Source organism: Passer domesticus, chromosome 8 (assembly GCF_036417665.1).
Source record: "Passer domesticus isolate bPasDom1 chromosome 8, bPasDom1.hap1, whole genome shotgun sequence".
NCBI lineage: Eukaryota > Metazoa > Chordata > Aves > Passeriformes > Passeridae > Passer > Passer domesticus.
Window position 1 is genome coordinate 32230697 of NC_087481.1, and position 24954 is coordinate 32255650.

Here is a 24954-nt window from a genome sequence, read left to right on the forward strand (position 1 = left end):
CCCGGTCCCGCTGCTTTGCGGGTCGCCATGGCGACGGGGTGAGGCGCGCCGGGCGCCATCTTGCTGCGAGCGCCGGGGAACGCCGCTCGCCGCCGGCCCCGCCGCGCCCTGCGGACAGCCCGGCTGCGGGACGGAGGATGCGGGCGGGCCGAGCCGCTGCCGCAGCGTCGCGCCGTCCCCGGGGGGCGGGTGCTGGCCGGCCCCGGCGGGCAGGGCGGCCCCGCCGAGGATGAGCGCGGGCTGCGGGCGGGAACCCCCGCGGAAGAAAGCCCGGCCCGGCCCCGGCGGCCCCGGCTCCCAGGGAGAGCGGCAGGAGGGGCCCGGCGGCAGCAGCTCCGCCACCGCCGTGGGGAATAAAGGTTTGTACCGGCCCCGGGGCGGCGGCAGCGGTGCGGGACGGGCCGGGCCGGCGGTTCCTGCGAGCCCGCGCTGCGCTGACCCGGCCCCAGGCGAACCGGCCGCGGGCGCTCCGGGGGCTGCGCGGGAGGAGGAGGAGGAGGAGGCGACCGGGCCGGAGGCTCCGAGTGCCCGTACCCCTCTGTGGCGCTCGGCATGCGGCGGGGCCGCGTGTGCCTGTGCACGGAGCCTCCCGGGCTGGAGCCGTGTCTCGCTTCGCTTCCCGGTGCCAGCGCGTCCCCCGTGTCCCAGCCCCGGGGTGCGATCAGTGCACGCCGCTTCCCCTTGCAGGCGGCTTTGCGTGCAGGGTGTTTACACCGGTTTTGTGCCGGATTCTTTGTAAGTTTCCACTCATGGTGCAAATCATCGAAGAGAGGTGTGAGCCGCTAAATGTAGCGTGTTCCATAAGAGAGGGGACAAATATTTACTGCGGGAAAAAAGGCTTTCAGCGGGGGTTGTGCCAGGCTGTCACACAGGGGCAGCCCAGAGGAATGACAGGAGCTCGCAGAAGCACGTGGCTGCCAGCTTGGAGCGCTGCTGGCCCCATGGGGTGGGGTGGCTGCTCCTCCTGCCGCCTAACAAAGCTGTGCAGATAAGTTCCCACGTGGCTCTCTTAGTTTTGTTTTCTATTTGGAGCTAACGCTGTCACCATAAAACTAATGCACCTCATTCAGGAATAGAAAGGAATGTATGGAAAGAGAAAAAGACCCCAGACAGATTTGCTGTCATCTGTAGCTGATGAGTTAAACTTCATTAAGCCCTAACCAGGAGACAGCTTTGAGTAGATGATAGTTTGGAGTTAGAGGTGTACATTCCTACAGAGTAAATCAGAATCTTCTGAAAATCAGGGTGTTTTCCGCAAAGGTAGAGGTTAGGGGATGGTTTGGTTTATGGGAATGGTTTGGGAAATTTTGAGAAGAAATAAATATGCCATTACAAACAAAAAAGACAGCAAAGTCTGGTTCTGTTGTTTACGCTGAGAATAAGCATGTGTTGTCTTTTTGTTGCCTCTTGTTTTCACCATCTTATCTGTCGCAAAAAGCCCTGCTGGAAGTATGAAAGTGATGTGTGTTATGTTGGTTGGAGGGCTTACGTGGCTGCTCAGGTGTTGAAGTTCAAACTAAAGCCTTTTTATCTGTGGTGCTGCTGCCATCATTTCTGTTTATTGTGCTAATGAATAAGTATTTCTTCCTCAGCACAAGTTTACACCTCAAGAAGTAGTCAGCTGCCTTTGAAGAGGTTTCTTTGTCCTATGTTTTAACATGTCTCTTCAGGTTTTTGTGTTTGGTTTTTTGTTTTTTTTTTTTCTGTCTGCTTACCTGTAGGCAATTTGGATTCACACTTCAAATGTTAGGAGAAGGTGAAATTTGCTAATCAGAATAACTACTAGATTTAAATTTAGTGAATCTTTGGAAATAAAAATATTCACACTGTTGTTTGTGCCATTACAGAATAACTAAAAATGATTTTAGTATTTTCTGGAGATTACTTCTCTTCTAAAACTTGTGGTGTCCTCTGATGAGGGTATTTGATAAGCAGCTGTGTAAAAGTGTTCGTGGCCTTGAATGTTAGGGAAAGTGTTTATGAAACAATGTCTCTTAAGTAACCTGTGGCCTCAGCCATCTTTGCTACAAGTTACACAACCTCCATTTGCAGAAGGCTGCTGAGACTTCCCATACTCGGAATCACAAGAGTGTGATTTACTGGTTTTGAAGTTCTGCAAACATGATTTACTGGTTTTGAAGTTCTGCAAAACTGTTGTTCCAGTAAGGCACTCCAGCTGTTCCTTACCCAGCTGAAAGCAGCGAGCAAACACCTTGCACAGGCAGCAGTACCAGGGAGATGCTTTCTCTTGGCAAGTGGAAAAAAAGGGAATTGAAGCTAGTTGCCAAATTTGCAGAATATCTTTAAATAACAGCAACAAAACTAAATACTCCTTATACTAATAAAGACTGTTTTCCAGTTTTGAAAGAATTGCTTTGAATTTTTTCTCCCCATTTCCCCCAAGTCTCTGCATAATTAATTCATGTGTTGCTGTTCTATTGAAACCTTGTGTGAGCTGCAGCAACACACACATAATACTGGAACTGTGTTGTTGGTAGTAAATCTAAAGAAATTGTGTCCTTCATTTTGTTGCTGTTTAGGAGAGTAAGTACTGAAAAGCTTTTACAACTGGATGGAGGAGTAAGGAAAAAGTCCTTTTCTGAGAGCTTGTCACTTACAGGGTGTGCTGTGCTTATATTGAGCCTTATTTTTCACAATATGCTACGTACAAATAAAGTTCTTGGATGGATCCTCAAAGATGCCTTGTTGTTCGTTCTTTTTTGATTTTAAGTTATGTCATGTTGCCTCTTCATTCCAAAATTCAGCAGAAGCTCTTGGGGCTCACTGTGGTGGTGAATAAAGGTAATGATGAGAGCTAGAAAGGTCAAGTTACTTTGTTCTTTTCTTTGAATCCTACACATTCACTGTTTATTTTTAACCTTTTAACTATATTTTTAAAAAAGGTTGAATGAAACAAATCCCACCACACACCATGGCTGGAATTTATAAAGATTATTATAAAACCTGCAGCTGCTGACTGATGCAAACTAAATACTGCATCACATATAGTTTTACTGCTAATATCTGGATGCTCCCCATAGTAGAGATGCTATTGAGGGCTTAATTGGAGGTGTTTTTATCTTCACCCAGTGCAAGTTATCTTTTTCATATGCAATGATGTTGCAGTTTTATCATGTTTCATGTAGTAACAGTGAACTGTGGTTTTCAGTTTGTAAACAGCGGACAATTACCAGTTGGTTGGAGAAAAAAGGACCCAAGACAACGGAGTCCGAAAGGTAAAAAGCACAACATAAACTTGTTCAAAAGGTGTTGTTTGAGGGGGCCTGGTGGGAGCTAGAAGTGCCAGTACAGCTGGCTAAATGGAGGCAGCCCAATTTCTGCTGCTTTCCTTGCCTTGGCACATGCTCTTGATCACTACAAACAGCTAACTAGTCCCCCACCCATCCTCTCTAAACACCCAAACCCAGACTTATTGCTGGCATAGATTCCTGAAATGTGTCACTGTTGAGGTGAATAAATACATCTGCTCTTGGAAAGCAAAAGATGGGAACACGGAGCAAGGAAAGGCCAAGTGGGAGTGTTGCTTCCAGTAGCAGCCAAAGACTTGATCAGTTTAGTTGTAATACCAGACTATGACTTTGGTCAAGTTCTGCTTTCATTTTTGTTTGACATAGGACACTAGCAGTTGCAGATTTGCACTGATAGTCTTAACCAACTCACTGTTTTGTTGTTAATTTACAGGCAAAAATCTGTTTTGGTTTGTCTCATTGGACTGCAATTGTAGTTTAAACATGTGCAGTTTGGTTTAATGACAGATTTACAGGTGCTCAAATGTGCATTGAAGCTTATTTTATGAAGGATGTTACAAATTTTTGCTGCTGAATGATACCAGGTAAAGATTGATATTTTTCACTAATGTGGTCTGTCAGGAGTGCACGGCTGCCTTAAAGTTATACTCAAAGAGTTTAGCTGTCTGGTGCAGAGGAATATCAGATATTATTTTTCTGTAGTTGCAGTTGTAAATGTGCTGGTTTATTTTTCTTTGGTGTTTGCTAATAATTAGAGATCCAAGTCCATAGCAGTGCTAAAAATTCTCTTTAGAGTAATGCTCTTCTATGCCCTTCTCCATCCCTGCTGAGAGATTAGAGCCTAGGCAACTTTAGGAAGCACATTTGTTGTGTAAACAGTTCATCTGCCTTTCTATTGCAGTTTACATCACAATTTTAATTTCAGTTTCTCTTTGTATTAGATTTAATTTCTCAAGCTGGCAATAGATATTGTCAGTACCTTTAAAGAGTAATTGAACTGGCAGCAGTATCATAACTCGTTTTTGTTCATCAAAATTTGCAGGAATAAACGCATACATGGGAAGGTAAATTACTGTGAAATAAAGCCCTCTAAAATCCTTTTGTTTTCAAATAATCATCCTGTGGATGCACTTCCAAGCTATCATCTCTCCTTATCCTGAGTGGTCTTGTAGAAGAGGACCTGTTACCATTCATGGAGAAAGTTAATGCCTTCAGGAATCCATAGTCTATTAAAATGTCCAGTGGCTGAATTTAGGATGGTGTGGTAATTTTATATTTTCTTAGTGTTAATGGGAAGCTGGGCAGTGACCACACATACAGAGTTTGGTGTGCTCAGTTTGCATTGGGAGTATACAGTACTGTAACAGTACATTCAGGAGAAGATACTGTCCAGGGTGGTGTATTCACCAAGACTACTCAGGGCTTTTTTTTAAATATTCATGTGTCCTCTAAGCAATTTTCTTTATCAGTACACTGACACATAAATTATGTGACACATAAAGTATATAAATATGAAATTACTTTCTCACATCTGGTCATACAAAACTCAGTTCATTTCCCTGAGTTATCATTATATATGTATTATATGTATATTTTTATCCTGCGCTGCCTTACATGAAGACAGATCAAGTTGTTTTTCTCTTAGAAACCTCCTTATTTAATGCATATTTTAATTTTTATTATCAGTTTGAAATATATTTTACACTTGAGCTTTTCTATGGAGTTTTTTTGAAGTCATGGGCTGTTTATAAAAGTAAGGAAGTAATAGGAGACTATGGACTGCTGTGGCCTCTTCTTTGATGAATTTGTAGCTCTGAGGGAATGGCCATAAAACCATTGATTTCCTTGCTCATTGTATTTAATGGATAAAAATGAAAGTTATGGAGTACTTTATCACAATTTCTAGGTTTTTTTTTCATCTGGAGAAAATAGCTAAATAATAGCCTCATAATGTTTAGATTTGAAGATAAGATAATGAATGACTGGAATAGATTCCTGAGGTAAGCAGCTGATTGACCATCCTTTGGAGCCTTTAAATGGAAATAGGTTGTTAGTGAGCTACAGTCCTCAGTGCAGTAAAACCTGTTGCTCCTGGTAGTGTTCACTTACAGACTAGAATGAATAAAATCTGTGCTTTCTGTTGTTTGTTATTGTTCCTAAAAATAATATGCTCAGAAATGTCATCTGGAAATAAGACATTGAATTCCCTTACTTCTTTTCCACAGCTTGCACAGCAAAATTAATAACAATACTGAAGCACATCCTAAGATGACTTCCATTAAAAAAGAGAACTTTTGTGAGCATGATGTGAAAAAGCTAGAGAATACTTGTCAGCAAAATAATACAAAAATATCTGTGGAAGTTGGTGCAAAGCAAGTAAATTTGCCTCAGACAGGCAGCATGTGTAACTGGGAGGCTGAGGAAAAAGATGCAGTCTTAGATACAGATCCTGTGAAGGGGCTGCAGTCTGCAGACTTCTTTAAAAATGCCAACATTGATCAGATGCACAAAACTGGCAAGCAGAGAGGCTGTGAAGAAAGCAGTGCCACTTGGACTCAGAGGAAGTTATCAGCAGGCCGGGCTTCAAAACCAGGAAATTCAAAACCTTCAAAAGACAGCGAGACAGATGGACAGGTGGCTTCATGCAATTCACAGAAGCTGAAGAGTTGCAATTCTGTCTGTTTAACGGGTGAGCAAGAGGAAGGGGATGTAGTTCCAGAAAGTCCACTTTCAGATGCTGGTTGTGATGCCTGTATATCTGATCTTGGAGGTCCTGGGAAACTGAGCAAATGTCAGAGCAGTTCAGGGGACTCACCTGCTTTTGAGAAAGAAAGTGAACCAGAGTCACCGATGGATGTGGATAATTCTAAAAATAGCTGCCATGGGTCAGAGGCTGATGAAGAAACAAGTCCATTTCTGGATGAACGAGAGGAGATTAATATGTCAAAACCCATAAACAAATGTTTTAGAATTCAATATGGGGATGCTGAATTGGAGTCAAGGAAATCACGTTTTTCTGCCAAGGGCTGTGAAAGCTTTGAGGAAGTAGATAATTCTGTTAAAGAGGACACTCTGCATACAAAGGCGCCTGGGATCTCTCCTGCTCCAGCATCAGAATGCAAAGGTGCAAAACAGGGTGTGAAGAGAGACTCCAAAATCACTTCTCACTTCATGAGGATACCTAAAGTTGAGGAGAAAAGGTAGCATTTTGTCAGCCTCTTAATCTGTTTTTTTCATGCTTGGAAATTTCTTCCTTGGTGATAGAGGAGGCTGAATTCTATAGAGTTTTGCAAAATGTATTTTAACATACAAAGACAACTGATGTAAGATTGAAACGACTTATTTTTAATGGGGCTATTTGTGGGATTTTTGAAGGATATGTTTGTTCATTCTTATTAGTTAGATCTGCCAAAAATAGTGAATCTGTTTTGTTGAACTGTCAATGCTTTTGATTGAAATAGACATGGGAAAATGCACTTTTGAGAGCAGTTGTAGAGGTATTTGGGTTTTTTGGGGGATGTTTTTGATTTTGGGTGGGTTTTTTGGCTTGTTTTGTTTGGCTCTAGTCATAATTTGGGAGAGAGAAGGACTGGTGATTACATTGCAGGAATGGAAACAGGAGCCCTGAGCATGACACAGGACTCTGCATGCCCAGTGTTGGGGAAGGACAAAAGGATAATCTCTGCTCCAAGTCCTTAGATTTCAGTGGGAGCTGAGAAAGTGAATAAGTGTCTAAGGAGTGAACAGACACAAAAGGACTCTGTATTTTGGTATAACATGCAATTCTTTGACTTGACTCAAGTCCTTCATGTAGGGCAAGAAAGTAGTTTTGTACATCTTTACTGGGGTATGGTCCATGGATAAACAGATCCTGTTGGGAAGGAACATGGCTCTGCAGAGGAATACCCTGCTTTGCTAACCCACTGCAGTTCTGGGAAGGGTTTTGTCAGCCTCTAGAGAGGAGTCTTTTGGTAGACATGAACTTGTGTGTCTTGGGGAGGGGAAGGTTGGTGGGGGTGGGAGTTCTCCCCAAATAAAGCTTTGGCCTGAGGCTGCAGCAAAGGCTGGCAAATAAACTGACTGCTGTCATTGTAACCCTGGGCTGGAAGTTTGTGTATTTGCCTATCAATTTTTTCTATGGAAATAAAATATTTCAATGCATTGTATTTTAACAGCAGGAAAGAAAAGTGTGAATTCAAACCCCAGAGGCCAGGAAGGAAGGTTGCTAAATATACACCCCCTCCTCTGCCAAGCAACAAGAAGTGGTTTGGAACCCCGATTGAAGAGATGAGAAGGATGCCGGCGTGTGGGGCCCGTCTGCCTCACCTGCGGCCCTCGGCCAGCCACACCGTCACTGTCAGGGTACAGTCGTGCACTGCCTGGCCAAACCTCTGCCTCTAGGGCTGTCGTGTGCCAGGCCACCTGTCTTGCCACTCCTTGCAAGTGGGGCAACTCATTTCCTGAAAACTGGCTCTTCTGGTGCATAGAATTAGGATAGTAAGATCCAGAGGAAGCATAAAAATGGTTTTGCTGCCTCGGTCTTGTTAGGGGCAGGGATTTTTGTTTTATGGGAGGTTGTGAGTGCTTCCATGACTGAGTTGTATACATATCTAAATTCTCAAACTTTACAAGTAAAATTGGTACTTCCAACATTTTCATTTTAATATAATTCTGGTTTGGATTCAAGACATAACAAAAGGTTCAAGATATGGAAAAGACAAGGAATGAAGCAGAGTTTCTTGCAGTTTTACCAGCGCATTTTAGATCAAATCTGATGAGTTTTCCTTTAATCCTTTGGAGTAGTATGCAATCCAATTATTGTTGAAACAAAACATGACCAGAAAATTATGGGGTGATGGATAAATCCCAACCAAAAGAAAGGCACATTGAGTTGAAATACTTATTCTGAGACTTAGTGTTGCTAGAGGGCTGAATAGCAAATTAAGGCTTTAAGAATGTGGTCTTTTTTTTTACTTTTCTGACGTTCTGTGGAGTAGATTTGAGACATTGCTCTAGCTATAATGATTCCTCATCCCTTTCAGTGTTAGGTTAAAAATACTACTTCTGCACATAACTATGGCTAAATTTGTAAATACATATTGAAAATACTTGGATGAAGATATGTAGATACTTAAATTGATAAATGAGAAAATCTTTAGCTGGTGATTGGAGATACAGCAATTGAATATATTGCCTTTATTTGACTGTTAAGGTGGTATTATTTTCAACAAGTATAATGTAAGATTAACACGTGGATTTTTTTCTGAGTAGCTATCATGTGGTCAGTTTGTAGCGTTCCCCTTTCCAAAAAGGATGGTTGTAGATGACAGCTTTTTAAACAGTGTTTTTGCTTACTTTTTATTTCTTCCACTTAAAAACTTGAAAGTAGAGTCTGATTTTTTTCTCCCCCTGTCCTTCTGTGTTACAGGTAGATCTCCTGAGGGAAGGAGAGGTACCTAAACCTTTTCCAACTCACTACAAAGATTTGTGGGACAACAAGCATGTTAAAATGCCCTGCTCAGAACAAAATTTATACCCTGTAGAGGATGAGGTAAGATTAAGTATTTACAGTTGTGTGATCAAATAAGTTGTTTCCACATAGATGAGTTTTCAGTTTACTGCATTTGTTCGATTGTCAGACTGACTATGGAATTAGAAAATCAAATCTGAAAAACTGGATTTTGGGTCATGATGCTTCAGACAGAGCAGAAGACTTTTTTTTTTCCTTGTAATTATTTTACTTAGCCAATGATTTGATGATATATATATATATATTTCTATACTTATATGGAGTGTAACCTTGAACTCCTTATAAATGATATCTTTATTTACTTACATATTTATATATTTTGTGTGTGTGAAGCAATTTGCAGTTTCAATAGTGAATGAATTTGTAAGCACATTTTGATTGTAATACTCTGTCAGATATTGCTGATAGTGAGGTGTATCTACTAAAACTATTGCAGAGATTAGCCCTACATGCTTTGTTGGTCTGGTATTTCTTGTCACTGCTTGAGACTTAAACATACCCACTGAAATACTTCAGACTAGGGTGAATATTATCAGTGTGTCCTGTAGTAAAAACTCTATAATGATTATTAATACTAGACTCAGAAACAAAGAATTCTTATAGCCTCTATCAAATACACTCAGTCTTTTCACTTACCAATTTCACATGTGACAGTAAATGTGTCTTTATGATTTGAATAACTTAATTCGACTTTGTTTTGGGCTTTTACTTTAAAGAATGGAGATAGAACTGCTGGAAGTCGATGGGAACTAATCCAAACTGCCTTACTTAACAAATTTACCTGCTCACATGATTTGAAGGTAAGCCTGTCAGTTTGAAATCAAGTCTATATGCATATAAAGACATTCAGGTTGTCTTTATACTGCCAGTGATTCTGGCTTGATTCTGTTTGTGTAGTGGCTTAGAAAAATAAATTATGAAAAAGTCTCTGCTGTTCAAGGGACTTCCTAAAGAATGAAGATTCTTAATGAGTACTAAGTGTTGCCAGTGAATTTATTCAGTTTGTTTAAATGAATTGCCATTTTAAAGCCTATACAAAAGTGTGTTTGTCCAGCAGTATATATCAGTCTGTGGTAAACATAGTGTGAGGGTTTTGTGTAGCCAGATGGCTGGGGATGCACAGGTGAGAGAGTTGGAAATAGTAACTCTTCGCATCAGTTCACTCCACTGAAATCACAATTCAAGCTGCTGACAAAAATCTGTAGATTTTGGAGAGTAATGCTCTTTTGATAACTCTTACAGTTATGTTGGCACAAAGTTTTACAGTAACATGAATATTGATTTGGAGCAGCTTAGAGTTGCTATTTATGTTTTTTTGGTGAAGAATAATGTAATTTAGGGTATACCTGAAAGGCAGGGAAAGAGGAAGATGCAAAAGCTATAGATAAACTTTAAATGAACAAATAAACCTTCCCCAGTAACTGAGGAGACTTCCCTTGATGTTATTTTATTTGGTATTTTTTTCTTGTGAATTTTTTAAGGGTGGTGTTTTTGTAAAGGGTCTATTTAATTTGCTGTGGTTATGATTTTTTGAGATCCTAAACTGCTTTTATTGGTACTGTTAACAAGAGCAAGCATGGGATGGGGGACATTTATGTTGTTTTTTGGGAGATATGCCTTTCTTATTTTGTGTTAGGAGAAAAAACCCCATAGACTGAAGCTTATTCATTGCTAAACCCAAACCAGAGAGTTCAGTATCAAGGATTTTCTCTATATTAAAAGCAAATTAAATGTTCTGGAGTTTGGTAGGCTCTGTGGCAGGTTTTAGCCACCAGATGGTGCTGTTCCTTCAACAAGGAAATTTCCTAAAACGGTTTTCTGCCATTAATAATTAGCTCTGTTTTGTTGTGCTTCTTCCTTAGGAGGCCATATTGAGGTACAATGTTGCTTATTCCAAGAAATGGGACTTCACAGCTCTTACTGACTTCTGTGAGAAGGTAAAACAAGTTGATTTAAAATAGGAAGAAAAGTAATATGAAAGTCACTATTTTGCCTATATGTCTCAGTGCTTTTGGCTTTATTTCCATTTTCAAGAGTAAATGTTTCCAGTTGTCAGCTATCTAAGTGAGCAGCTATTTAGCTGGTAACTTCAGCTGAAACAATAATTATACTTTATAAACTGACTTAATTTAAAATTTTGTACATGTAATTTGGGTTCTTCAGTAATATCTAAGCTTCTTGAAGGTAAGGTGAGAAATGCCCTTTTCATGTTTTATGACAACCAGATTTATTAAGAAATCGTGTTAATATTTCCAGTGCAATGTATTTTGTTTTAAACCGTGTTGGGCTTTTTTGGTAAAACTTTAATGTTATATTGCAGTGGTGTTTGCTTTGCTGGCATAGCAGGAAAATTTTGCTATTTGGTGAGGTGGTGAATTTAAACTGTAGAGCCTTTGAAAGACTGGGATGGGTTTTATAGTTTCAAGTATTAGGTAATAGTACTTTCATGGAGAAGTTGGAAAAGAGAAATGAATAGCAGGTCTCAAATACAAGGTGGACTAATATTAATGCACATCCTAATTGACAATTAGAAACTATATTAATGAAAGATTAAATGAAATGCAGTAGACATTGTTGTATTTTTTTCAATACTTCAGAAGTACTTCTAAAACACACCTACTTGTTTTCTCGGGAGGGGCTTGCTAAGCTCTGTGAAGACTCAGTGGAAACTAAATTTGATTTGAAGTGAATTTTTTTTTATGTATGTGAATAGATGTCTGCTGAGGCCATGTGATCAGAGGAGCTGTTCTGTTCTCTCTGTTGCCTGTCTCCGTTGCGTGTGGGGACTGCTCTTTCACAGAAGGAATTTTCTTTTGCATGCAGCACAGTTTCTGCTGATGAAAGGCACCTATAAAAATCCTGGTGGTATCATACTTGCAAGCCATGAGAGCCTCTGTGCTCACCCATCTTGCAGATTTAGTGCTCCCCCTCTCATCTCTGTGGTGGCTGACATGGCTCCATGGTAGAGGCTGTGGACAGTCAGTCCCTGCTCCTATTGACTCTCCTGCTAAGCAGAATTAACTTGGCCTGTTCAGTTCACTCTTGTGTTACTGAAGTATGCATACCTAAATTAGAATGTTTTAAGGTATGAGTGCTGTTCTGTTAGAAATCTGACTCAGGAACATAACAGATTTGCATCATATTGCTGCAAGCACAACTGAGCTTGTCCTGATGTGTTCACAGTGTGCATTTGGGATTTTGGAAACTCTGGGTGATTAGATTCAGAGATCATCAGCCAGAGAGCGTAAGTAATATCAGCTGTCTCCAGAGGAGAGGGAACAATAGGGAAATAAACTGGGGATCAGGCATCAATCTTTCATGAGGATGAAAAGGAATTTCTGTATGTTGGTTAAAAGGAGAGCTGGCCTGAGTAATCAGCCCAAAGGGAGTGGCAGCAGCTCAACAGAAAGGACATGTGGTCACAAATAGATATTAAAAGAAAAAACATTAAAACAGTCTGTGATTGTCAGATATGTATTTATATCATTGAGCACTACTGACTTTCAGTGCCTGCTTAACCAAGGATGTTGTAGTCTGATTTAGAAGGGAGCTCTGTAAATTTAGTGGTGCCTGTTTTGAGGATTATTGAGATACTACTTCAGTAGGTCTGTGTTTGGTTATAAAGTGCCTTTTGTTATTGTATCTTCTGATTATGGGCACAGCTCACCTTATCTATTAATCTTAAGTACTGTCATATCAGTCTTGCTTTGGGGTTCCTGTTTTAGGTAGTCCCTTGCAAGTTATGCTATCAAAATATGCATTATTTTTTAACACTACTTTGTAAGATTCAAGTAAATTTTCTTATAATAACAATAATTACCAGTTTATTTGGCTTAGGTTTATTTTCCCTTAAGATGAAAGCACTCTCAGCTTTCTTAACTAATAGGAAATAAATATCATGTATGTGAGCCAAGATTTTTTCCGGAACAGCACAGCCTGCAAGTTCTGCAGTTTGGTCAAAGTGTTGTCAGAAGAGGGAGCCCTCACACTTTTCAAAAGATTCTCTTGAATGTCAGTTAATGTGTGGAAGTATAATTCCTGTTTGTACAGTGAGGCAAATCGGGATGTTTGGATTCCTTTCTGTTTCTTTTGACAATTTCATAGAACTTGTATAAGAACATAGAACTCGTTCATAGAACAGTGTATGTAAAGATCTTGGTGGCTGTTTGCTTCAGACATCTGACTCTTTTGCTGTTCTCTACAGAATTTCCACAGTGTTGTATTAATTTGTTTTGCCATCTGTCTGTTGATATTGGCATACATGCTTAGGATTTTTTTTAGTTATTACTTAGTGGATGAAAGTTATTAGTGCTAATATTTTTCTTTGTATATGCAAAATTCTTGTCACTTGGAAGTCATCCTTGCATCTGTTTTCCCAGAACTTACCTAGAAGCCAGGAAAGAGTAAGCAACAAGCAGAAAAGGAAATGTGAGGAAACCACTATGGATGGAACTGTATTGGAACCCACAGTTATAGATGAGCTTTATTTCTGGGAGTGATGATGGGCTGGGTATTAATTACATGCTTTTGCTCAACAGGGCTATGTACTGTAGTAGTTTTTATTTTTCTTTCTTCTAGATTTACTATTCCACTTCTAGGCAAAACCAAGTTATTTTTCTTTTTCCCAAGTGCATGAAATAAAAAGTCTGATTAGGTCATTCAGGACTTATACCTTAGACTAATCTGTGACAACAGTAACTTGATCTAAAGGGAATAGAAGGGCTCTATCATTTAAGAGAATCACATGGTCTGCTGCTTTAGATTGGGCCTCCTTGTGCTGCACATGCTTTGCTTTTATTATATTGCTTTAAAGTCTCTTAGAGCTTAAGCATAATTCTTGTCAATGAGCTCTTCCTATTATTGCTTGCCTCTGTCCTGCCCTTTCAGGAACAGAGGAGTGTTTAAATCTGAAAATGGCATAGAGCAAAGGTTGAGTTTAGGTGCATTTGTGTGGCATAGGCAGTGATTGTCTCTGAGCTGCTGCAGCTGGTCTGACAAAGGGATCACAATACCTCTTGCAGGTTCAGTACAGTGGATCCATAACTATATTTTGTTTGTCTGGAGTCTTTGGTCATCTTGGTGGAAAGTTTAGGAAATGGAGAAGATGCAGGGAGAGGAGTCAGGAATGATGCAAAGGTATATAATAGTTTCCATATGAGAAATGCGTAGGTAAGTTAGGATCATTTCACCTTTTGATCTTAGTTGAGAGACATGAGTAATGGGTCCAAGAGAAATGTAAAAGAGGGTGAAGAAGAAATGACTGTCTATTCTTCTAGTACAGCAGTTAAGGGACACCAGATGGGTTCTTAGCAGGTAAGGGTTTCAACACCAGACAAAAGTAGTTACTGAGTTACTGAATGCTGTGGAACCCCTTGTCAGGGGAGCTAGGGGATGCTATGGCCTTACATCAGGTTTTGAAGGAATTTGGAGAAATTGCTGTTAGAAAGATCTCACTGACACCCACAGAGATCTTTCCGTGGACTCTGGGAATTTCTGATACTGATTACTGCAAATGAGGAAGTGCTGCTGATTACTTGTGCTTCTTGCTGTTAGACTTTCCTAGGAATCCTTTGCTGCTGTGCTTTCATTCTGTTGTTGTTCTGTTGTACATGGAACATTTGTCCATTTTTACGTTCTTATGGCTTGGCTGGATTGAAGCTGAGGGTTGAGACAAGTGGCCTTGTCATGCAGAGTCTGTTGTTGCATAGTGTGCAATATGAGGTGTTGCTGACAGAAAGGTATGGCATCTATACAATAGACTCTTCTAAGAGGCAAGACTACTGAAGGTCATTGACATTTTAAATGCTTGAATCACTTAAGGCACTTTTGCTTTTCAAAATTTGCTTTTCCAGGCTCTCTAAACCCTTGGTGCCTACCTGACTCAAGTAGGAATTCTTAGAGGGGATATGCTATCAGTATCTTTACAAAGACACTCTCCACTGTGTAATACTCAGGTTCCAACTGTTAGATTTACTTCTAGTATAGAGAAAACTGTGTCTGTGTCTGCAGTGCCTGTGTATGGATGTCCTGTGGTCTTTTTGTCTTTTGGGAAAGCTGTTGAAGCCAATCAGTCTATTTAATGGCCTGTAATTGCATATTTGCTGTTGATTCCCATGTAAATTCAGCATTCAGGAAATAATTTTGTATTACAAAAGAAGCTGTATAACTTTTACCTTTGGATTTTTGTATGAGATTAAAAGAAAAAATATAGTGATGTTTAAAAAGACCAGTGTCTTCCCTTCTTTATAGTTGATTACAGAGAAGAACCTTCATCATGAGGGAAGAATTTACCAGACTACTTTCTCTGTCCTCTTTCTCCTTTTGCAGTCAAGCGTGAGGTCACTGGCTTTAGCCTCAAAACTGACTGTTAGCAGCTGGGGTTTTTTGTGGCACAAACCTCAGCTTATTCTAAAATCTGATAAAAAGCCATGAGGCAAGAAAACAAACTCACATGTCAAACTGAAGGAATATATTGCTATTTTTCTACTGCCTTTAAAAATAGTTGTCTTAGAATCAAAGCTGTAATTAGTTTTGTTACATGATTAGAAAAGGAGTTCCATTTCTCAGTTATTTCCACTGAAACTTACATGATGGATGCTACTGCATGCTGGATCCTTTTAGAAGTCCAGAACAGCTGGCATGTGAGACTGTGTTACCATTTGCTTTTACATGCAAGTCTCTATTTGTAAGTTTTTAGAACTCCACTTAATGTCTTTTTAACATTTTCCGTAAATATAGTTTAAAAACACATAAATTAAGTAATAAGATAAATATGTAAAGAAATTGATCTATAAATACAACTCTTTCTATTTTCCACAAATACCACACATCCATATTATATATGTTTTGGTCTTCCGAAACTCTGGTTCCTTTTCTTGCAAAATTGAAGTTAACTCTTGTACTAGAAATTGGTTTTTGTTTTCACAAATTTCTGCCATTTTAGTTTTGGCTTAGCAGTATTTATATGGGCATGTGCACACACACTTTCTAAAATACCACTTTTTCTACTGCAGGTGTTGTGTGCAGATTCCAGAGTATAAGAGAATATTCTGAAAGTGAGGAGTGATGGAACTTATTACAATGAGTCTTGTTAGTCAATGCTTTGCACTTAAGAATAATTAAAGTAAGTAGAAGAACACTAATGAATTTCACTGGCACACCTAGCACATGTGTGTTGCTGATTGTGGTGCAAACCTGTAAAACCTGGGATAATATCTACAGAATGTGCTTGGTGCAGTTTTTGGCCAAACTGTAGTTTCTCATTTAAATGTATGTATGTAGGTAGTGACCTAGCATACTAGCATGTTTGGGCTGAATTTGCTACTTTCAGAAAATGTCAGATACAAGTAACTGAGTTACAATAGAGCATACTAAATGATAGAGAACTGAGCAAAAAAATCAAACATGCAAATATTGGCAGTGTTTCTGCTTCCTCTCTAAGAAGAATTGGTTGCATTTCGAGATAACTGAATAAAATTAAGAACTCTCTTGTCAATGAAATACTCTACTTCAATTACAGAATTGCAGACAGCCACAGAACCACAGTCTTTTGTGGGTGTATAGTCTTATCTTTAATAACCTCAAAATTAACTTGATAAAATGTTCAAATTACCTGGGCAATTTTGGAAATTATAGTTCCATTTTTTTACTGTTTTTTCAGACTTTGATCTAAAAAAAATGATTATAAATCCAACATGGGAAGATGATGCAAATGCAGTGTAGTTTAGTTGGATTATGGTTGAGCTCTAGATTTTCATTCATTTGAAAAAGACCAAACACAGAACACTGCTGCAGTTAAGTATGTGCATATCTTGGGAAATCTTTATGTTCTAATAAGGTTTCACCCCACTCCTGTCTCCTTGGAGGCCTTATGAACCATGACAGTCTTTCCTGTTTTGCTGTTTGAGTGACCTGCTTGAAAAAGTGATTGCTGTAATCAGTGAAACTGGAATAGAAGGAATTTTGAAGTACCAAATTGTTCTGGTGACTGGGTTTTTGATAAATCATTTTTATAATTGTCTGGACAGTACTAACAGAAGTGAGCATTGTATAGAGATGTCAGCACCACAAATGTAGGCTTTTAAGCAAAAACCAGAATGTCCCAAGGCTGAAAATAGCCTATCCATTGCTCCTTGTTGGATTTTACTTTAGTCCAGATGTTTTCAAGCAATTTTCATTACATCAGATTACCTTTTTAAAATCTAAACTGAAAAGGTCTTTTGAGTGTGCCATGAAGGGTTTTCTTTTCACAGCAGGAGAAAGGAATTGATTCCCATATTGAACAAAAGGTGAGCTTTTCAGTGGTGGGGGGAATATGCATCTTGTACACATTCAAAACATTAGGAACTAAGCATTGTAGAGGAGAAAGAACATTGAGTTACAGGCTTATTCTTAGTTTTCTGTACTGTCTTGGAAAACAGTTGAGTATTTTTTAAGTGGTGTTTTGTAAGCACTGTTGCAGTGACTGTTGAGTTGGAGTTACCAGGGAAGGGATAGCTGCACATGGCAGGTGCAGAGATATAATTATGCTGTGTCCCAAGTGCTTGTGGATACTCAGTGTTCTAATGAAAATCTATGTAAAAACACATTCTGAGTGTCTCTTTCATAGTTTTTCACTGTATTGAGAACATTCCTCTTTGAAAAACAAAAGAAAAAAAAAACTAAGAACCCTAAAATTCTGGGTTTAAAGGCTGCCTTCTGATAGTTGCTTTGTTTTGTTTTGGGGTCAGAGGACTGATGAATAGATTTCTTCCATTGGATTATGTGTAAGTCATCATTGATCTGTGCTCACCTATGTATCCCAAATGACTAAGGGAAATTTCTTTCTGTTCTGGGGGGCTTTCCTTAGCTGCTTAGTACTTTTGGATTGTTTTTTAAATTTTATTTGTAATGTATTGAGCAGTTAGAATACAAGAGCCCCATAAAACAAACCCTGATGGTCAAAGCTTTCAAGAGAAATGCTTGCTGAAAAGGTGTACATGTAGGTAGGGAAGTGATAAAGAGGCATTGCTATTTTTTAGGATGACTGAATTATAAAGGAAGTAGATTGTAACTATATTCCTGGGTTTTTTCCTCCTTCCTTTTTGTCTGAAAAACTGAATTTGCTTATATGGCTTCCTTGGAGATTTTGTTACTGCTGTATTCTTTAAAGAGCAGGTTTACGAAGGTGGCAAGTGCATATCCTTAAGATTGTCTGAGAGTCTTATTTGGCCAATAAAATTGTAATTACTGGATATTTTTCTTTAAATATTGGTCATATTGACAGTCAAGCAAAAATGGTCTATAGATTGGTTAAAATCTGCAGTGGTATAGTTTTGTCTTTACTTGATCCTTTTTTTTTTTCTCTTCTGCCTGTGCTTGACTCCTTTTGTTTTGGGTTGGTTTCTGGCATGTTAAAGAAAATACAGTTTTCAAAAGGGTAACGGCTGTGTTGTCTCATGAGGCTTTTTGTGCCAAGGTTTCATGTGGATGGGTAGAATGTAGGAAAATAAAGATAGTGGTGAAGGTAATCTCACCCCTAAGGAGTTACAGCTGTGCTAATTATCAAGCATTAGGAACAGGCCTGCCGTTAATAGGCCACAGCTGGATCCAATTAGGATGGGTATTGTAAAAGAGCAGGTTGGCTGGTGGAGAAGTTGGATGGAGTTTGTTGGCTGTGCAGAGAAGAAGGAGTCAGTGCTGTGAAGAGCTGCCCATGAGAACTCAACAAGGAGGTATGAAACCTTGGCAATAAATGGTAACAGTTTCAAAAGTGGTTACAGAATGTATTAAGTATCTGAAGGCTTTCAAATGCTTCTACATTGTTTTTTTTTAAATGTTTTATAAACTGTAGCAGTAGTAAATATTTTTCCCCTATTACTGTATTCAGAGAGATAAAAGCTTTGAATAAACCTTGAAACTGATCACTTTCACTGGTAACTTGTATCAGGCAGGTGAAAGGTACTTTATCTTCCCCTCATGTTACCCTTCTGTAGAGACAAGGTCATTGTCCTCTCCACTGCTCTACATTCCCTAGAATAACTTGAAAGTACTTAGAAAGTGGTATTTGACTTTTCATCCCAGGGCTCTGCCACTGCCTTGGAAATGGCTGTGATGCTTCTAGCCATGACAGAATCACTCTGCAGCAGCAGAGAGGTGGAAGCTATTGGTGGCCTGAAGGGTAGTGAAAATGACTGAGGTTAAATTTCCAGTTCCTTGCAAGTATAAACTGGGCTTCTAAAACCATTAAGAGGAGATTGAAAAATAAACACATATTCTTCTCTCAGATTTTATTTAGAATGTTTAAAAGCTTTGAAAATAAAGCAGCAGTTGTTAAGGATGATACACCTGAGAGATTATTCCAGAGCTGGATTGGCAGAAGACATGAATGAGCCTTTGGGGCAAAAAAATTAAACATAACCAAATTAACCTCTGCCTTGTAAGCTGTCTTCTTTTTTCCTTTTGAGGTGTCAGTTTGTGGTTTTGATAAATGTCAGAAGCATTCTTGTTTTCAAATAAGACTCTTCTCTGCATAATCCAGTGTTACGGTTTCCTTCTTCTTTCCTCCAAAGATTACTTTGTCCTTCCTTTTGTTTCTAATCAGACAAGTGCTCAATAAATGGGATGGATTTGACAGCTAAGTGTGTTTCCTGCTGAATTAGTTTTGTAAGGCAACTGGAAGAGGCAGATGAGAGTATTCTTTACTGCAGTTTTGGAAATTCATTAACATGATAAAATGGGAACTAGAATGCATGCACACCACACCCTCCACCCCACATTTCTTCTGTTTCAGTCTTGTTAATATGTACAGTATTTGACATTATGATGAGTCTGTTTTACAGAGGCATGTGAGTTATTGGGCTGCAGCCTGGTGTCTCTGTCTGGGTGTGAGTACACTGATAGTTGTTGCACAATGTCTTTAAGTAGAATTGATCTCCTCCCTGTGCAGAAAGAAAGGCTTTGTAGAGAGTGCTACTTAGTGAAGCTTGTTTTGGGTGTTTAATTTAAATAGAATTTAAATAATAAAGAATTTGCATGGGCCTTTTTGTTGTTTGTGTGTTTGTTTGTTTATTGTTTTTCCCCAGCTGTTCCAAATATCACATTGAGAAAGTCTGCTCTTAGGATTCTGTAATGTTTAAAGGCACCTATGACAAGGATTAGAGGAAGCAAGGGAGTACAGATTGGCAGTCTGAGGTTGGTTACTTTACTGAGGTAAAGGACTTCAATGTCATAACCAGTGGCTTTGTTGTTTTATTGGCATTGCAGAGTTCTAGTCAGAGATTTAGACTTCCCCATGTTTAAGTGTTAAACAGTATGCAAAAAGCAGGGGACTTCTGGACGAGACGGGAGAACAAGGAAATAAATACAGGCTGCTCTGGAAGGGAGAATGAAAACAGTGCAATAAAGGAGCAGCCACATGTTATTGTTTGAGCACACTCAGGTGTTTGAATGCCTCAAAATCATGGAACCATTTAGGTTGATAAGGACCCTGAAGTTCAAGAATCCAACATTAACAAAGCACTGCCAAGTCCACCACAAAACCATGTCCCTAAGCACCACATCCACATGTTTTTAAAATACCTTCAAGGACATTGTTTTCAGTTTTGAAGTATTTCATATGTCTCAAAATACCCTATAAAACGATAAATAGATATTTTATTTGAGACAAATTTAAGATAGCAAAGAAGGAAAAAGGAAAGAAATATTCCTGAAATTAGGGGAATGAACCTACTATAAATAGAATGCGTACAAGTTATTTGGCTTGTCCAATTATTTCGTTCAGCATTATCACCTCTGTATGATATCTTACATTAAAATAATTTGGAAACTTGTTACTGGAAAGTTCAGTGTAGTAACTGCAGATAGTTCAAATCACTGACAACATGAGGCATTATGGCAGTTGTGAAGGAAAAGTCAGAAGGTCAAAATCCATTAGAATTAGGAAATAAGAGATACACAGTCTGAAGGAAGCACTCTGGTTTTCCTCTTCATCCTTAAGAACATGATTCAGTTGGTCCTTGTCCTGCCACAAAAGTTAATATGGGCATATAAAACCAAACAAATTGAAAGCGTTAAGCCATTGCTGTCTTAGCATGCTGGCTGCCTGTTGGCATGATGGCTGTGCCTTCCCATGTGATAGATGGAGCTGTCCAGATTTGTGTACCCTACGTGCAGTTTGTTTGCTTTGATGAGCTGTCAGATTTAGATTTAAACTCTCTACCATCACTATCACCCCGTGCTACCTCGGATCCTTCTTATTAGGCTGTCAGGCATATTCGTCCGCTGCATTTTGGAGGACTGGTTTATAGTGACAAGAGGCCATTACTTAGAGCCATGTTTAGTCAGGCCTCTTTGCTGCAGGATAAATGTTCATTTTGCTAAATTGCAGTGGAGGTTTGGCCAAGAGCTCATACCTCTGCTACGGCTCACTGAGCCATTTGCATCTTAGGAATTGGAGCCCCGAGTCCTGTTCATTTAATCTGTCACTCCAATGAAAATAGTGATGGAGTTGCCAAAGTATTTCTTTGGTAAAGAGCAAGTCATGCTTTGCAACCTTGACTCCATATACTTTTCCCTGCATCTATATAATTCCTATGTATTTTGCATGGCTGGAGCACTGATATAGTCAACATTGTATTTATGTTTTTGTTTCAAATACCGAAGGAAGCTGTGAAGGATAGTAGTGCATAATAAGGAAAGGAGAAACTGATAAATTGTTTAAAACCAAAATTGCTGTGGTACTTAAATGTATTTTCCTTTATGAAAACTTACTTACAACCATTTCACATTTTAGAACTCCTTAAGCTATAAATCAAATGTTAATTCCTTTAAAAATAGAAACTCAGTCCTTTCTCTTAATGTTTGCAGAGTTGTAGCCTTGAAAAACTTGTACACAATTAAAAGCACATTAGTGAATTTGTACAGACATTTCTGTACTAGCAGATTTACTTCCAAGTGAGGTGTTTGTTTAGACAACTTCATTCTAACTAGAACATAACTGTTTTGTCAGTGAGAAGAGTTGCAACCGAGATCTGCCTTTGTAGCCCTTTGACAAGGGTCACGACTGATTCTTTTTCACTTACCACCCACTCTGCACACATCTAATAAGGCATGACTTTTTGGTAGGCTGCTTCAACTTATTACTGCATGGGCAGACTATCTCACCTCCAGTTTATTTTTCTGTAGAATCAGCAAGATGAAGGATCTCAGGAAATTGTCAGATGAACATGGGAACTGATGAAATGTGGTTTGTGAGAGTGTGTACATGCGTTTGAATGGGGAGAATGAACACATTCCTCTTTCAGCAGCATCAAATGTGTAGAATGTGCAATGTCACTCTAAATATGCTGGATTTTACAGCAGTACAAGTCACTGCTTCCTGAAGAGAGTTGCCTTTTCATTAAATCTCCCCTCAGTTCTGTGACCAGGTGTCCTCTCTCCTGATGCTAGGTTCTTCAGGTTGGCATTTGCATCGTGGGATGTCTGCCAGAGGCAGCTGTGTTGTCAGCACTCCATGTCCTGGAATTCTTTTACTTTCCATGACTGAGTGTTCCTTTTTTGCTGCTTTCAAAGCCTGAAAAGGCTGTCACAGGTAACATCAGGCTCTATGTTGCACTCAGCATAGCTGAGAATATGCAGTGACAGAGGTGGGTCTACAAAGCTGCACCTGTGATGGTGTGCTGGGTGAGTGGTCAAGAGAGGCTGTGAGGGCCAAGCAGCCAGGGGCTTGCAGGTGTTCTCTTTCATAGAAACCTCAAAGGAATGTTACTTGTACAGGAAGGGTGTATGGGCAGACAGGGTAAACTTTAGTTACATGGATGTGGCCATTTGATAGAGAACAGTGCTGAGTTAGGAGTTTCTTGACAAGGTCTGTGAACTCACAATGATCATGTATTTGAAGTTGTGGGGTCCTCATGGCACCCAAAACTCTTTTAAAAATTCACTTCATTCACATGTAAGAATAATCAGAATTCAAGGAGAATACTTTTGGGCAATAACCCCTCTAAATGTTGACATTTTTCATTAGTGGAGATCTAGTAAAACTCATGCCAGAAATACTATAGAAAAGCAAGCATACTCTGGTACACCATTGGGAAGGTAAGAAGAAGGAAAAGTAGGATTTCAGAATAGAAGTGACCTTTATAGTTAACTATTCTGCATCAGAGCTGAGCTGTGCAATTGCTGGCCTGCCTCTGTTTTGGGAAGAAATTGTCTCACACTATTATTATGTTGTTTTCAAAGAAGCATAAAGAAAAGGTTGAAGTCTTGACAGCTCTGACAAAGTCCAGTGCCATAATGTGTCACCAGATAAGTGATACTGTATAGTCTGTGGCAGTCAGCAAAGCACAGCAGCCACTATTTATATGTCAACTTTAAAAGAGAGGAAGTGTTACCCGAAGGGAAGAGAATATCAGAATTTGACAGCCTGGTAGACATCTGAGGTTAAATGTCAGTTTTTGAATAGCTGTAACTTAAGTATTCATTTTATGGGTTGAGATCTGAAATTCTAGATTTTAAATGCTCATTTGGTTACTTTATGACACTTAAAAACATTGTGCCTAAGAACAGAGCGAAGTTTCCTGCAAGAGCAGATAATGTTAAAGGTTAGGTCATAGTTTTCAGGGTTTGATTTATGCTGTGTAAGTATGTAGGTGCATATGCAACCAGCAATGGTAGAGAAAGATGCATCTTGCTCATTTTCCATCTTAAAAATAAATTTACTTTTGGAAGTACTTTGTTTATTACTTGGATTGTTCCTCGTATCAAATTATTTTCATGTTTCCTGGGCTTGTTGTTCTTTGTAAGTTCTTCTTTCATTTTAAAACTTTATATTAAACCCTCATTTTTATGCCTCCACAAGCAGCATATATAATGCATAGAAAGTAACTCTGTAGGTCTTGGTGTTGTAATATTTTCTCCCTTTTCCCAAACAAAAGTTGTTTGTGCTTTGAACATTTGCTTATGTTTTGGTTTTCAACTTCCTAAGTACTCCTACCCCTTTATATTAATACTTGGAGCAGGAGATAACAGAGCATCTTTGATCATTTTTGCATCTTTGAAAAATAGGTGTATGATACATGAATAGGCACGTGGGTGGGTTTATCCAAACCCTGGGTGTGGGATGTTGTGCTCAGAACTGCCAGTTGCAACTGGAAGGGAGATCCTGGACTTACTCTGAGTATATTGGCTTGATAGGCTTTGGCAGCTGGACATGTCCACAGTGGGCCAGACAGTGTCAGGGGAAACTGAGAGCAGGGCAAGAAAGGTTTGGTGTGTCTTGTTCTTGGGTGTAAAAGTTGAGAGGCCTTGTGAAACATGACTGTGCCTGTTTGTTTTCAGTGTTGTCAATTCTGGTCTCCCTTTCTCAGAAAGTATGCTAGAAGAGAGGGTGAGGCAGCTGAAATAGTTGTAGTGTCAGGTGTCCTACAGGAAGAGACTGAAAAGATTGCAACTTCAGCCTGTGGGGCCTGGCAGGCTGCACCTGCTGTGTAACAGTGGCTATAATTCTTGAGGGAATTTGGTGGGGATGGATAGCAGACAATGCCCAGGATTGCATCCTCTTGCATAGGATTTCCTGTTGCTGCTGCAGAGGCCCACTGATCTGAGCCAGGAGTGCATTTTATCTGTCCTTTATAGGAGGATGTCACAGGTACTTGTCTTGGACTGTGACCTGAATATGAAATTTGAGTAAATTATTCCAGTACTTCTGTGGTTAGGTAGTGATTTTTTCAGATGAAAATTTGGTTCATTGCCTTGGAAAGAGTGAAATGACAACTTACTCAAGCTTTCTTTAAAGGGCATTTGGTGATATGATTTCTCAACTGTTACTTTTGAGACTTGTTTCTGTACCTCAGTCAGTGGATTATTGCAAGGTAAATTTATTGAGGCACTGCTGTGAAAATGTAACAGATTTGGCATGAAGCTAAGAGGATCTGTTTTTTTTTTTCTTGTTTCTTTTGCATAGGTCCTGTTTTCACAAAGTTCTAATTCAATCATTATTTCTGAGGTATAAAGCTTTTTTTTTTTCTTCTTGTTTTTTAACAGGTTCTTGAAGATGCAGAGGCTCAACATCTGTTCCAGTCCATTCTTCCTGATATGGTCAAGCTGGCACTCTGTCTCCCTAATATCTGCACCCAGGTGAGCAAACCCAGCTAGCAGAGCACTTCTCTGCAAACT

The 24954-nt window shown here is 39.4% G+C and overlaps 1 protein-coding gene across 5 annotated transcripts in view; it reads left to right on the plus strand.

The window, feature by feature from the left end:
- Window positions 1-15: 15 nt before the first annotated feature.
- Window positions 16-24954, plus strand: part of PARG (poly(ADP-ribose) glycohydrolase) — a 59638-nt gene continuing 34699 nt past the window's right edge. For 2 of the 5 annotated variants that reach the window (XM_064430192.1, XM_064430193.1), the window contains exons 1-8: window positions 16-359; window positions 3170-3236; window positions 5495-6469; window positions 7448-7631; window positions 8698-8820; window positions 9516-9599; window positions 10662-10736; window positions 24823-24915. In XM_064430192.1, the coding sequence (XP_064286262.1) occupies window positions 230-359; window positions 3170-3236; window positions 5495-6469; window positions 7448-7631; window positions 8698-8820; window positions 9516-9599; window positions 10662-10736; window positions 24823-24915 (1731 nt within the window). In that variant the 5' untranslated portion in view covers window positions 16-229. Of the gene's footprint in view, window positions 360-3169; window positions 3237-3702; window positions 3854-5494; window positions 6470-7444; window positions 7632-8697; window positions 8821-9515; window positions 9600-10661; window positions 10737-24822; window positions 24916-24954 lie in introns of those variants that run through there. The other 3 variants (XM_064430191.1, XM_064430195.1, XM_064430194.1) reach the window with 3 other exon arrangements.